This window comes from Tachysurus fulvidraco, chromosome 5 (assembly GCF_022655615.1).
Source record: "Tachysurus fulvidraco isolate hzauxx_2018 chromosome 5, HZAU_PFXX_2.0, whole genome shotgun sequence".
NCBI lineage: Eukaryota > Metazoa > Chordata > Actinopteri > Siluriformes > Bagridae > Tachysurus > Tachysurus fulvidraco.
In genome coordinates this window covers 21,947,233-21,960,955 of record NC_062522.1, presented here as the reverse complement: position 1 = coordinate 21,960,955, position 13,723 = coordinate 21,947,233, and the positions used below count along the sequence as shown (strand labels likewise).

The 13,723-nt window shown below is 38.8% G+C and overlaps 1 protein-coding gene across 2 annotated transcripts in view; it reads right to left on the bottom strand.

Annotated features, from left to right (window-relative positions):
• cacna2d2a (calcium channel, voltage-dependent, alpha 2/delta subunit 2a) overlaps positions 1-13,723 on the bottom strand; it is a 209,966-nt gene that overhangs the window by 16,028 nt on the left and 180,215 nt on the right. The window contains exons 14-23 of one of the 2 annotated variants that reach the window (XM_027147165.2): positions 13,509-13,558; positions 8,917-9,006; positions 7,597-7,662; positions 7,116-7,190; positions 6,922-6,996; positions 6,686-6,757; positions 6,456-6,527; positions 4,768-4,829; positions 3,750-3,826; positions 1,908-1,922 (exon numbers count right to left, since the gene is read on the bottom strand). In XM_027147165.2, coding sequence (XP_027002966.2) covers positions 1,908-1,922; positions 3,750-3,826; positions 4,768-4,829; positions 6,456-6,527; positions 6,686-6,757; positions 6,922-6,996; positions 7,116-7,190; positions 7,597-7,662; positions 8,917-9,006; positions 13,509-13,558 — 654 coding nt within the window. The remainder of the gene's footprint in view (positions 1-1,907; positions 1,923-3,749; positions 3,827-4,767; positions 4,830-6,455; positions 6,528-6,685; positions 6,758-6,921; positions 6,997-7,115; positions 7,191-7,596; positions 7,663-8,916; positions 9,007-13,508; positions 13,559-13,723) is intronic. The other variant, XM_027147166.2, reaches the window with a different exon arrangement.

Sequence of the window (13,723 nt, the reverse complement as noted above, 5' to 3'; positions counted from 1 at the left end):
GTGATCTGTACAAATTATTAGGCATTAAATCAATTCATACAAACTGATGGCCTCTACTAATGATTTAATAAAACGCTTATACACGTGATTCCTAAGATGCATCTAATTGGGATAAGTTTATGGAAGCCCTACTGTTTGCAGTGCAAGAGGTCCTTCAATGAAATCAATGCTGTGTCTAAATTTGATGCTAATCCATTGCCTTGAATTGTTGAACTGCTCAATTGGTTAGCTGTGGATAGTTTTTATTCGACATTGGATTTAACAAAGGGATATTGGCAGATACCCATGACTCCATGTCTTGTGAAAAACCTTTTCTACATTATTTGGCCCAATGTTTTTGAACAATGTTTTTGTTCAAGCAATGTTTCAGTGGCTTATGGACAGAATCCTCTGCCCGTTGGCAACCGTGTTGTCCCAGGTGGTAGAGGGTGAGGAGAACCCCATGCTGTACATTAGTTGTAAGCTCTCAGTGAGAGAGATTTAACACAGCACGAGTTAAAAGGAGTGCCTGGCCATAAAGTGGGCAGTCCTTACACACTGTTTGGACTATGCCCCACTCCGGTAGTTCCACTGTATGAAGGATGCCAACACGCAGATCACTTGTTGGTATTTATCTCTACAGCCTTTTATCTTCCAGGTGGTCCACATGCCAGGTGCACAGATGGCTGTGGCAGACTTTCTGTCCCGCCAAGAGCAGGCGAGGGGATCAGCTGCAGGCCGGACGACTCCCCAGCCTGAGACAGGCGGTGGGGGTATGTGGAAGCGGAGGAGTGGCCGAACGCGGGAAGTAATAAAAGGGAGGAGAGAGAGCGGAGCGATTAGAGAAATGAACATTCAGAGCCACGCTGAAATGTCAAAACTCATTGTAGAGTTAACCTCGTCTGCCTCACGCCTCCTCATTCACCTCCCTCGACTACTTAGTCCACATTACAAAATCGAATCGAAATTAATAAACTTGTTCAAAAGCTATTTTACTATTCTACTACCTGTTAAAGGTTAAAGTGCAAGATCTATTTAAATAATCAGGTTCAAAAGGCATTTCATATTGAGTGTGATATGTGATATGCAATGTATGTCTCAAGGACGTTGAAACGATGTCGCTTGATAATCCGAAAGATTTTGGCATGACTTTTATCTCATCTGCTATTTGTAACCATCCAGGGGTATAATGTGGCCGAAACAGTTCAGTCCTGAAGACAGCGCGCCCTCTTGGTGATCATTTAATTTATCACTCTTTTAATCAGTCTCATCCTGTAGTACGGAGATTCACCTCCTGCACCTGTCTGCATCTGATTAACTGATATTAGCTACATTAGCGACACACTAACACACCTATTCTTACTGCTCTTCTACTCAAACCAGGGGAATTCACAGTAAATTCAGAGACTTTGTGGAATCCAGGGCATGAATAACACAGTAAAAGATAGAGAGAGAGTAAAACAGGAGAGATAGAAAAACAGAAATGCCCCAGGGGGTGCTGAAATACAACATTTTTTGTGATATGTGCAGAACATTATATTTACTTATTTTCAGGATGCAAGTGATAGAGATCTGAATATGGTTTAGCGAGAGAGAGAGAGAGAGAGAGAGAGAGAGAGAGAGAGAGAGAGAGAGAGAGAGAGAGAGAGAAGAAGGAATGAAAGAATGAGCAAGAGTGTTGAGCTAGAGAAATGTGTGCGTGCAGCAGGAGGGTGGGTGAGTGGAAAGTGAGGTAAAGTAAGAGAAAGTGAAAGAGTAGAGTCTTGAAGGCAAGGCCAGCAGGGGAACAGAGGAGGCAAGCAGGCTGGAACAGGTGAAGGTGGGTGTCAGCGGGGGGGTGGGGTGGGGTGGGGAGGACAAGAGAACAAGGGGACGAGGGTACAGGGGAATAAGGGAGGAGGAGGTGGACCAATATGGAGTATACTTGCCCGTGGTGTCTTTTACTGTGCGGATCCGTCAGAGAAGGAGTGAGCAAGAAAAGAAACAGGGGGAATTGGGTAGGAGAGGAAGGGGGATCACAGACAATATTTTATTCAATTACTTTTTGAATAAAAATATTGTTTTTTTTAAGAAGAAGGAAAATCAAGTGAGTCAAAAAAAGAGAAATGAACATGAAACTGAACGAAATGAACTAAAAGAGAGCAAACATCAAACTCCGGCAAACAACATGGCTGAAATTTACACAAAGACATCTCAGAACACACTGCCACAGTCATGACTAATGTAACAATAGAAACAAAATTAGAAACACGTACGAGTATATGCTGAAGGGGGAGAGGAGCAACTGGGTCAAGTGACAGAGAGAGAGAGAGAGAGAGAGAGAGAGAGAGAGAGAGAGAGAGAGAGAGAGAGAGAGAGACAGAGAGAGAGACAGAGAGAGAGAGGGAAAGAGAGAGAGACAGAGAGAGAGGGAAAGAGAGAGAGACAGAGAGAGAGACAGAGAGAGAGACAGAGAGAGAAAGAGAAAAGGAGGGGGAGAGAGAGAGAGAGAGAGAGGGAAAGGGAGGGAAAGAGAGGGAGACAGAGAGAGAGAGAGAGAGAGAGAGAGAGGGAAAGAGAGAGAGAGACAGAGAGAGAAAGAAAAGAGGGTATAGATTAGAGTTTAGACAAATATAGAGAGAGAATAGAAATTTAGGATAATAGGAGATAGAGATAAAGTGATTTATCATATAGATCAGTATTTAGGGTATTTATTATATGTTTGAGTAATATAGATAATATATATATAAATAATATATTATTATATATATATTTAATATATATATTATTTTTATTTATTTATTTATATATTTTTAATTATCATTTCTTCTATTTATTTATTCTATTTCTCCTCTCTTTCCTTTTTCTCTTTCTTCTTTCGTCTTTCTTTCTTCTCTCTGCTCTTGTCCTTTTCTCTTCTTTCAAGTTTCTCTTCTCTCTTCTCCTCTCTTTCTCCTTCTCTCTCTTTCCTTCTTTCTCTCTTGTCTCTTTTCTTTCTCTCTCTCTCTCTTTCCTTCTCTTCTCTTTCCTTCTCCTCTCTTCTCTTCTATTCTCTCGAGAAAGGACGAGAGAGACCCACAAAATAACCTCCATCTCCAATGCTGAACAAATGCCCATCATGGAGCATTATGTTTTGTTGCATAAATGATTCCAAAGCTGATTACAGAAAACACAATACATTTAGCATTCCCAGAAATCAGAAAAAAATATAAATCATAAAAAAAAACTAAAGAAAAACACAAAAATGGAAATCAGGGGAAGTGAAAAGTTTCTTTTCACACATCCCATACAAACAATATAAAGCTGTTAAAGTGCTTCAGAATCATCATCATGAGAGAGAAGAGGCGAGAGCAAAAGAAAAATAATGGTCACCATTATTTTCAACTTAACACAGTAACACAATAAAACCCACAGCTTTCACCTTTCTGTCATTTTTTGGCAAGGGGTTTTTCTTTTCAACCCTGTGGGGAAAGAAAAATCCCCTCAGTACAGAACAGCATGAGGACAGGAAAAAAAGGAGGGGGGGGGGTGTGATAAAGGGGGGGGGAGGGACGACAGAAGAATATTTCCATTCTTTTTTGTCCATCCCCAATGTCTATGGAGAGGAAGAGAGGAAAGCAGACAGTCCTTGGACATTTTTTTCGGGAATCCATGTTTGGGCTGGTCATGCCGATGCTGCTAGTTCACCTGGTCAGGTGGGGTTTAGGAGGGTTAGGAGAAGAGGGGGTTCACCTGAAGGAGAGGGGAAAGACAGACTCCGGGCTGTCTTGTTTTTTTTTTTTAATACTTACACTGGACTTGCAGGATCTGATCGCTGAGGTTGGCACGGATGTGGTTCTCGCTGTATGTGGGCAGCACCAAACCCAGACTGCAGAACAGGGAACACAATCACAATAAAGACTGACTTTACAGACTCGAAGCAACATGCTGTCCCAGTAAAATAAAAAGCATCTACAGCACTGTGCAAACGTTTTTTGGTAGATGTGGGAAAAAAAAATGCTGTAAACAAAGAATGCTTTCAGACATATAAATAATGAGTGCTTATTTCTGTCAATTTACAAAATGCAAAGTGAGCCAACAAAAGAAACAAATCTAAATCAAATCAATATTTGGTGTCATTTTTCAAATTATTTGCATGCCTTCAAACCAGCATGAAGTGATATCACGGCCCCCACAGAGCCCTGATCTCAACATCATCGAGTGTGTCTGGGATTACATGAAGAGACAGAAGGATGTGAGAAAGCCGACATCCACAGAAGATCTGTGGTTAGTTCTCCAGGATGTTTGGAACGACCTACCGGCCGAGTTCCTTCAAAAACCGTGTGCAAGTGTACCTAGAAATATTGCTGCTGTTTTTGATGGCAAAAGGGCGGTCACACCAAATATGCATTTTGTTCATTTATGAAAATAAATGTTTAACGCTTTCCTTTACAGCATTTTGCCACACCTGCCTAAAACGTATGCACAGTACTGTAAAACAGGACGACTAATCTTCTATTTGATTCCATAATAATCTCATAATCAGAAATGTTATGATATTCAGGATGTTTTCACTTGCTTTCATATTTCTTGCAGTGCAGCACACCATTCACCAGCAATTACTAGGGTACACTGATGTCCAAAAAATACATATAAATCCCTTTCTGATAAAATAATGTTTTGATGTTTTAGATTTTTCCCCCATTATGGCTGCTGTTGTATCCTGCTGTAGAAACAACTTCTGTAGAGACACCTTCAGGAGTCCTCGAAGCAGTAGACTGACGATGATGTGTTATTGAGCAAACCAGTTAACATCGTGCTTGTCCTTACCTGTAGTCTGTGCCATCTACTGGTGCCCATGTGTAAGTCCTCGTAACCTGGTCAACATATCGCTGTAAGAAAGAAAACAAGCCCTCATACAGAAGCCTTCTGTACAGCGTTACTTGTTACATCAGACATGGCATGATACCACTTTTACTTTTCTCATACTGATACACATCCATATTGTTTTTGTTAAAAAAACACCACGCTGGTGCATTTCAAAGAATCTGTTTTTAACCCATGTAAACCATTTCCATTTCAGATACATCAGATATAATAGAAAGTATAACGTATAAATATAATAATTACGTCAATAATAATAAAAAAATATATGGAAGAATTTCCCAATAGAATTACTGAAAGAATTCAAAATAAAATATATTTCTTTTCCAATTCCATTTCTTGCAGTTTTATAAGATTTGACATCTGATACGATTTCTCCACAATTTTTGCACGTCTTAGACTCATATTAATTCTGAATATCGGATTGTTGCCACCTATCACTACAATACAGGATTTCACTGGCCAGTGTTTACTGTTCTCCTTCCTTACCTAGCAGACTCTCAGACTCTCCACCTAAGCAGGCGGACTATTCCTAGCTGTCGTTTCCTAGCTGAGTACTATTAGCAAAGTCATCACCTCACAGCCATTAGCTTGTGTGCAGCCTATAAAACGGTGCTGTCTCAGTTATCTTCTTTCCAATACTTGTCTTGCCCAGGAAGGGGAGGATGATATTTCAATCTGCTAAAAAGCACTCAAAAACTTTTACACTCCTTGCAAAAGAGTGCATAAAATTATTATTAAGTGGAAAAAAGCAGCACCATCACATTGAGGATGCTGGTGTGCACCTTGGGTAACAATCAGAGTACCAATCTCTTAATAGACTGCACACTGCAAAAAATGTCATCTTAGTAAGTTAAAATAAACCTGTTTTCTAGGCAAATTCTACTTTTAAGCTAGGTTTTGTCCTACTTGCAGATTAGTTTACAATTTTTTTTAAAAAGAAAGCAAAACAATCTGTAAATAGATAATTAAATAGGCTTTGGCTTATCTTACTGTTTATTGAAGTATTTTAATACAACATAATAGATAAATTGGACTAGATTCAAAATATTATGAATTGTCAATGTTCTTAGGTTCAGAGCACCAAGATCAGCGCAGTGCCTCAGAGCAATTATAACTTAATAAAATAAACTTGTGAATTGCTGAACCTTTATAAAACCCTTTCTAATTTTTGAATCTCCTGATTTCAGGTCACAACAGTGATATGTTTGTATTGCCGAGCCCTGATAGAGCCATGAACCGGTTGCAGCCTGTGTGTGTTGCAATCGATTGAAGAACTGGTGTCTGTTAATATTGACACTGCAGTCATATAACGGGCAACTGAGGAAACTACAAACACCACAAGAGAAAGAAGATTGGCTTCTCAGTGATGTGAGCTAAGGCAGAACTGCATGGTGATAAATATGTTAGTAGCACATTCACTAGAAACTGGCCCACATGCAGTATGTGACGTAACATTTCAACATACTACAAGCTACAGCATGATATGAAAACCAACATTAAAATGAATGAAACATTTTTGACAGCTTTACGGTTCTACGATGATGATGTCCGTAACTATATGAAATGGACGTGGAGGTGTTCAGGGGAATGTGTCAGTTTGGAGTATGTGTACAGTACTGTAGGTGCCATACCTTGTCAACAGATTTAACTAATGTCTTGATTTTCTTCTGACCTGACTTGCCATCAATCATCTGTCGACGGATCTGTGAGACAATGAAATAGAAGGTCGCTTTTTATAATTGATTTCATTCTGTTTCATTTGTCGACCGACTCATACAAATGAAAAGCTCACACAGAAGCACATCGTAGACATTTTTTAACAGAGTGTGGCTGTTGCAATAACACCGCCTGCGTGTTTTACCTCCTCCTTGTTGCTGTCTGGCAGCTCTGCATCCAGGAAGTCAAGTGTAACTGGTTCTCTGAAATTAATGATCTGAAAAGTAGAAAAGAAGTCGAGTAGAGACTATCACAGTCGGCTTTATATATATATATATAAAAAAAAAAAAAAAAGCACAGACTATCTTTATAGGAGAACTTACATCTATTCATAACACTATGTAGCATTAAGCTACTTTTCGTGTTTTGTCTTCTTCTTACCTTCGGTTGTAGGTTTGGGTGCAGCAGAACATAGCCATTGGGGTCTATGGCAAAGGCGTAACCATTGGCACCAAGCTGTAAACAGAAAACACAATATGCATACACATTCACAACGTAAAGCACTGTGTGTGCGTGTGTGTGTGTGTGTGTGTGTGTGTGTGTGTGTGTGTGTTTCTGTGATAGGTATCACTTACTTTATACCGTGGTGTGAGCTGCTTAATTTCATTAAGTGCTACGTCTACACCCATGACTCCCAGAATAAGCTGATTCTGCAAAACACAGTAATATAAAGATCGATGAAGAGATGAAACTAAAATATATTTGGCCACAAGGTGGCAGAATCGCTATATGAAGCAGGACTGGGGCACCATGTCTCAAATGTCCTTGGTCTTCAATGTCATACTCTAATCAAAATCAAGTTTTCGCTTTTCACGTTGAAAGATTCATTATGTTATGTTAATGTATGATATTCTGAGCTGGGAAACACAAGCTGAACATGTTGAACATGTTATGAGAATAATAAGGAACCTGACTACATTATATGACACACATCATATTGTCTGGATTTTATTTCATTTTTTACATTTGTTAATGAACACATTAAAAATGGAAATGAGCAAAAATTGTTTTTTTTCCACTTATTTTGAGTGATTAATGATAGCATCAAGAAATAACCTTTGAGTCCCCATCAGTAGAAAGATTGAAGACCGGCATTGTCCCAGTAATGACCAAACCCAAGCCCTAGAAAAAAATAAAAAATACAGGAGATAAATCTTACTTGCAAAACCGACTGATCTCTGGAAAAGGCAAATGCAGAAACGGATTGAATGGAAATGGATCTTTCGCAAATTGAGCATATTTACTTTTCACAGTGCATTGACTACATGCACAAACAAATCACAAGGGGTCTAATGGGAGTTAATACATAAAGCAGACAACAGCAAGTGGAAAGATTCTCACAATCATACTGAGCAGAAAAGAGCATGGCAGTAAAACAAAACACCAAAAAAAAGATGGCAGAAGAGAGGTGAAAACCGAAGTCAGCCTATTACTGTCGAGAAGAAACAACAAAAGGAACAGTGGGCAAATCAGACACAGATGCAGAGCTCCATTGTAATTATACTACAAACAGAAACGTTTATATTGCTGTAAAAACAAATAACAAAATAGTTTAAATTGTGCAATTGTGGAACAAGATGGCAAACAATATGAGGATAACATCAAATGTGGCTGCTCATATAGGACTGCAACTAGATTAAATATAGTCTGTGTCTTATTCGCTTATTTTTTCCAATGGTATTGCTCCTAACCTGCAAGTCCCTGAAAAGCAGGTTTTATTCACTCAGTTTCTGACTAAATCACATCTTTCCATCAAACTACATTCTAGCACAGATGTAAAGATTCTTGAATCAGATTTGTGATATTTAAGAAAAAAGCTACACAAAACAATATATACGTTGGATAAATGACAATCATGACTGAATTAATACAGGCGTTCGATAAAGCTAAAATAAGACCACGCCCTTATCTTTTTTTATATTTAACTACCTTTGTCAAAAAATCAATTTCTTCTTTCAGACAGAGAGAAGTCAAATGTTATTTAGGTTTGTTAAACCAGTACCGTAACAATAATAATCAAGAATAACATAATCAGAGGTGTGAAATCATCAAGGAGTGAATGAGTCTGTGAGTCCATTAGTCCTGAATCTTTTTTTTATTGTAGTGCATTATTTCTTTAAATGTGTTTATTTATAGATTGCATATTGATTTTCTGGATGTATTGATTGCATTTGGTCTCAAACAGGAAGGTAATCTACACTCTATGCTAGCAAATACATTTTTTTAATATCTGGCTAGAATGATTTGATCATTCTAGATAAAGGAAACAGTTGTACTTTCCCATATACAGATGCTACTTTTTAAAAAAAAAATCTATCCAGTAAACTTAGATGGACTATATGCGCAGATAATCATGGTGTTGCTCATCTTCCTTACTAGAGCATCCTGGTAAACGTTGGTCCACTGAACTTGCTTAGCCCGGTTGCCTGCTAACACCATTGGCCTTCCCAGAACATCTAGATACTCCTGATGAGAGAAAATGAGCAAATAAATGAGTTAAATGCAGAGAAAGTATAAAAAGAAATCCCATAAAAATATCTGACTTGGTACTGCAGGTTTAGAATAACCATTAAATCACAGCATAGCATAGTGATGATGATAACAATAATAATAATAACTAGAATGTACATTTCCTGAAGAAAATGTGAATGGCGCTTGCACGTGGCAAGATCCCCTCATCGTGCTGAGTGTTTTGATATATGACATGTCCATGTTGTGCTAACTTTTTGATTTCGCTTATTTTGGGGGCGGGGCTACACGTGACGTCACGTGAATACCCGGTGGGGTGCCAACACTTTTGGACAAAAGTTGCTACTGAAATACAACTTTGTCCGAAGTAGGGTGCTAAAGGAGCTGGTCGAGTTCGGTGTAAATCTCTTGAAAACTTGCCGAGTTATAAACCTCCAAAATTTATAATGGAAGTCTATGGGGAAAAAAAGCCACTTTGAGCTCCCGTACCGGGAATTCCGATCGCTTATAAAAGTCATAGCACACCTCAGACAATATTTGAGTTAGATCAGTGTTGACCATGTTAGTGCTAGTAGAGAAGATGGTATATTTCTTCAGTCTGTGCCCACTGTAGCCTCAGACAGGACTGGAATCCCATGTGGTCTCCTGTTGTTGTGGCTGATTCACCTCAAAGTTCAATGTTTTGTGATCTGAAATGATTTTCGGCTCATCGCAGTTGTTTACTGTGATTATTTGATTATTTCAGTTACTGTATTCTTGTTGGCTTGAAACAATCTGGCCATTTTCTTCTCATCCCTCCCATCAACAAGGCGTTTCCACCCACAGAACTGTCACTTACTTGATTTCCTTTTATTTTTGCATCATTCTGTGTAAACTCTAGAGACGGTTGTGTGAAAATGGAAGAAATTCACAAACCAGCCTGTCTGGCACCAACATCCATGCCATGACTAAAGTCACAGAGATCAAACTTTGTATTCTGATGTTTGATGCGAACACTAACTGAAGCTCTTGACCTGTATCTGCATGATTGGACACATTGTGCTCCTGCCACATGACTTAGTTTAGATTACTGCATGAAGTAGTAGGTGTACAGATGTTGCTAGTTACATGAATTAATTATTGTGATTAAACTGATATTATTTCAGTAGCAGGAAAAGGATAAAAACCACAAAATTTGTTAAACTAGGTCATTATAACAACATTTAAAAATTGAAAATTTCCATTAAATAGGTGTCCACAATTTCACACAAAACACATGATCTGATCAATATACTGTCAGCATCCATGAATTCAAATTCTGTTTATTACCCATTATATAAAGCTAAAATGTCTCATGACCCCAAAAAAAAAAAAAAATGGAGAAGGGAAAGGCAGGGCTCCTTCAATGGCTAGGTCTAGGAGATATTAACATGATAGACAACAATGTTTACAGTGGCTTAATTGGTGCTTTCACACTTGGGCAACAGTTGAGTCCACACTGAGGACTGATTCTGGTAACACAAAGTTGAGCTAATTCCAGTGGTCTGGTCTCAAAGAAGCTTTACAGATCATAAGAAATATTGCACAAAAGTTCAAGGTTAATATTAGATTTATATTTAAATGTGTTTGTATTTATCCCCAATGAGCAAGCCTGAGCTGACTGAGGTGACTGTGGTGAGGAAAAACTCCCTTAGATGGAAAAGGAAGTAACTTTGACAGGAACCAGACACAAAAGAGAACCTCATCCCCATTTGGGTGACACTGGAGGTGTAGTTATAAATGATTATAAACAATGGAGAGTATTATTATAAATAATATCCTTTCTATTGTCATATACAGGTCCAACAATTGTGTATTGATGTAGACCACGTGTAGTTGGCATCTTGCCCAAATCCTTATGAAGCAGAATCCAACTGGAGCTGGTACATCTCTAGGTGCTTCATATAATGTCACCAGTTGTACCAGTCCAACCCCTAAAAAAAATTGTTCACACTTCACTAAACATAAGCGCTCTGGACAAACAGGCTCGTGTGAAGCAGTTTGATTGCTTTACCAGCAGTGAGATACTCACTGACCCTAAAGGCGGGAAACAAGTGCTGTGTGAACATTAAAGCCTTAATAATAGCTCTTATTCCACTTTATATATTCTTATTCTTTGTTGTAACATGGAGGTGCTGACAAGCATGACCTAATCTATTATTAACTCACTAAAATGCTGTTTAATGCCCCATAGGGAGGTCTTTCATCAGACAGGATGACAGGTAGACTATCCGACATTATCGTGCGGCAGAAGGAGACAGGAAATAATCTTTCTCTCTCTCTAATTTGGATGCATGGGGGGAAAAAACAACATGAGAGACAGATGTAGAGAAAAGTGACACTGACAGCTTCAATCTATGATGAGAAGAAAAGTTGTGATTTCAATCATATATTTCCTGTTGCATTTTGGGTAAACAAGAACGTGTGAAAGAGAACGATAGTATATCCTGAGATATATATATATATATACACATACATATCCTTAACTATATGGTCAGAAAATCAGCAGGAATATTGAAAGAGCATATAAGCCTTAATCATGGGGACTGTTTACAAGAGTACATTTGTTGTATGTTCCTAGGGTTGGTGTGTCTAATCTGGCATAGCATAAAAATATCTCAGGGTACGAAAGCACGAATTTCTACTAAACATTTGGGATGTAAAAAGTGTTAATTTCCCCAAAGCATGGACAGGCAGCCCTGTTGACTAGAACACATGAGATGTATTTGAGAAAATACATTTGAAAAAAAAAGACTTCTAAATACACTCTAAACTTTATGCTGGATAACTGGATGTTGTCAGCTTTTAGCTGTCTATCACAAGGTTATTCTAAAAATTCACTGAATTGCAGCCTAAAGCATAAGTCAAGTGTGATAGCCTCATGAATTAATTTAGTTTGAGGCTGTGTCATTATTAGTGCCATTATTAGTGTCATCTTGCCACACCAAAATCTATGGTCACGAACTGTGTTCGTCTTTGGCTCCACTTTAATTTGAAGTGTGAAAGCAACATAAAATCCGTTGTACAAAAGAGTTTCACATTTCTAATTTTGTGTAGTCTAGCCACAGTGTGGTTGGAGACTGGGGGTATCCTCTATGTTCAAATTCCTCTTAGGATGTCTATACATTAACACTGACTTTACAATAGTGTCATTTATAGCAGCATGACCTTCTTTTGCATTGTAAGTTCACGCCATGCTGACTCATTCGTCCTGATGTATGAGTCTGCCTCAAAATTTGACCCTGCGGCTCTGACGCTGAATTAATATGTTTGGTTTTTCAGGACGGCTCGCAGCGATGTAGGAATATTTGAAATATTGAATATTTTAGCATATTTTTTTTCCTCTCTACTGACTCATCAGTGTTACTTTTTTTAACCAAAAGGTGATATGCTCTAGCTTTAATATAAGACAGTACATGATGGAAATAATATGCAGTAAAGCATCATTTATCTCTTGTATGCCTGCAGTGGAAGTGCAAGTCTGTGTGTTGAGAAGTACAAGAATCAATATAATCTTCGCACAGCAGCATCTAGCATTATCCTGCCACTGGCTACTGACAGGGTCTGTCACTTCTTTGTTAAAATGGTAAAAAGTACCTTGCTTAACATACTTGCAATACAACCTAAATGACACTATAAGGGAAAGAGAAAAGAGACGCAGCATGAGAGGGAGAAAAAAAGACAAGAGAACAAAACCAGACGTCACTGGTGACTAACTTATCTGCCAATATCATTCAGAGCCCAGTGGTTGAATGCGTCACTGGCACTAGCTTTGTGTCTGGTGATGTGTGTAGGCCACCATCGTAACAAAATGTGACAGTAGAACAGGCAGTCATGAGGTGCACAGGTGTGTTTCTCGCACACAAACACACGCACGCTGTACACGCACACACCCTGTCACGCTCACACCTGCCTCAGCTAGGCTATTAGAATAAGTGGCAGGTCTCTGAATAAAATTACACTCAGTCTAATGAAACAGCTGACAGTCTATTCACGATGCTGATTAATGTGCCTGAGGGGAGGTTAGTTCGGTCGGTGGGTGGTGAGGTGGTGGGGGAGGAGAAGAAGGATGTGGAGTGTATGTGGAAACATATGGAAGATAGTGTAAAGTGGTTTGGAAGCAGGAGAAGGAACTGAATAAGTGTGTGTTGAGAGCGACAGAGACAAACAGAGGAAGGGGGATCACAGTGGTTAGTGGGTGCTACTCAATACGGAATGAGATAACATTATCACCTTCGGGTTTAAAGGTTGTATTTGTCTGTATATGTAACCCTCAGTTACATATTGGATTTGGAGCTAGAATGCTTTAAATCACTGAGACTTAAACAGGCGATGTAATTTAAATCTGTGTTACTGTGTGTTCAAAGGCTGTAAAATCACCGTAGCATAAGGATGAGGTCTGCACCGGAATAATATCTTCTCTCTACCGTATTATTTAAACATACCATAAACACGACACGTGCAAAATGATAACAACCAACCTGTGTGTTGATTCGGATTGCTCCGATGGATGGGATCTCAAAGTAGTATCCTGTTGAACGACACAATCAGAAGCAATAAAGTGAATTAAGAAGATAAGGTAATGGTACAGTCTTGAGGGGGGGAAAAAAGGCTGTGATATGAATATCTGTGCCGTGATACTACGTTCTATATGCCTAGTGAACACATAATGATGGCAATGTGTATACGTTTCACA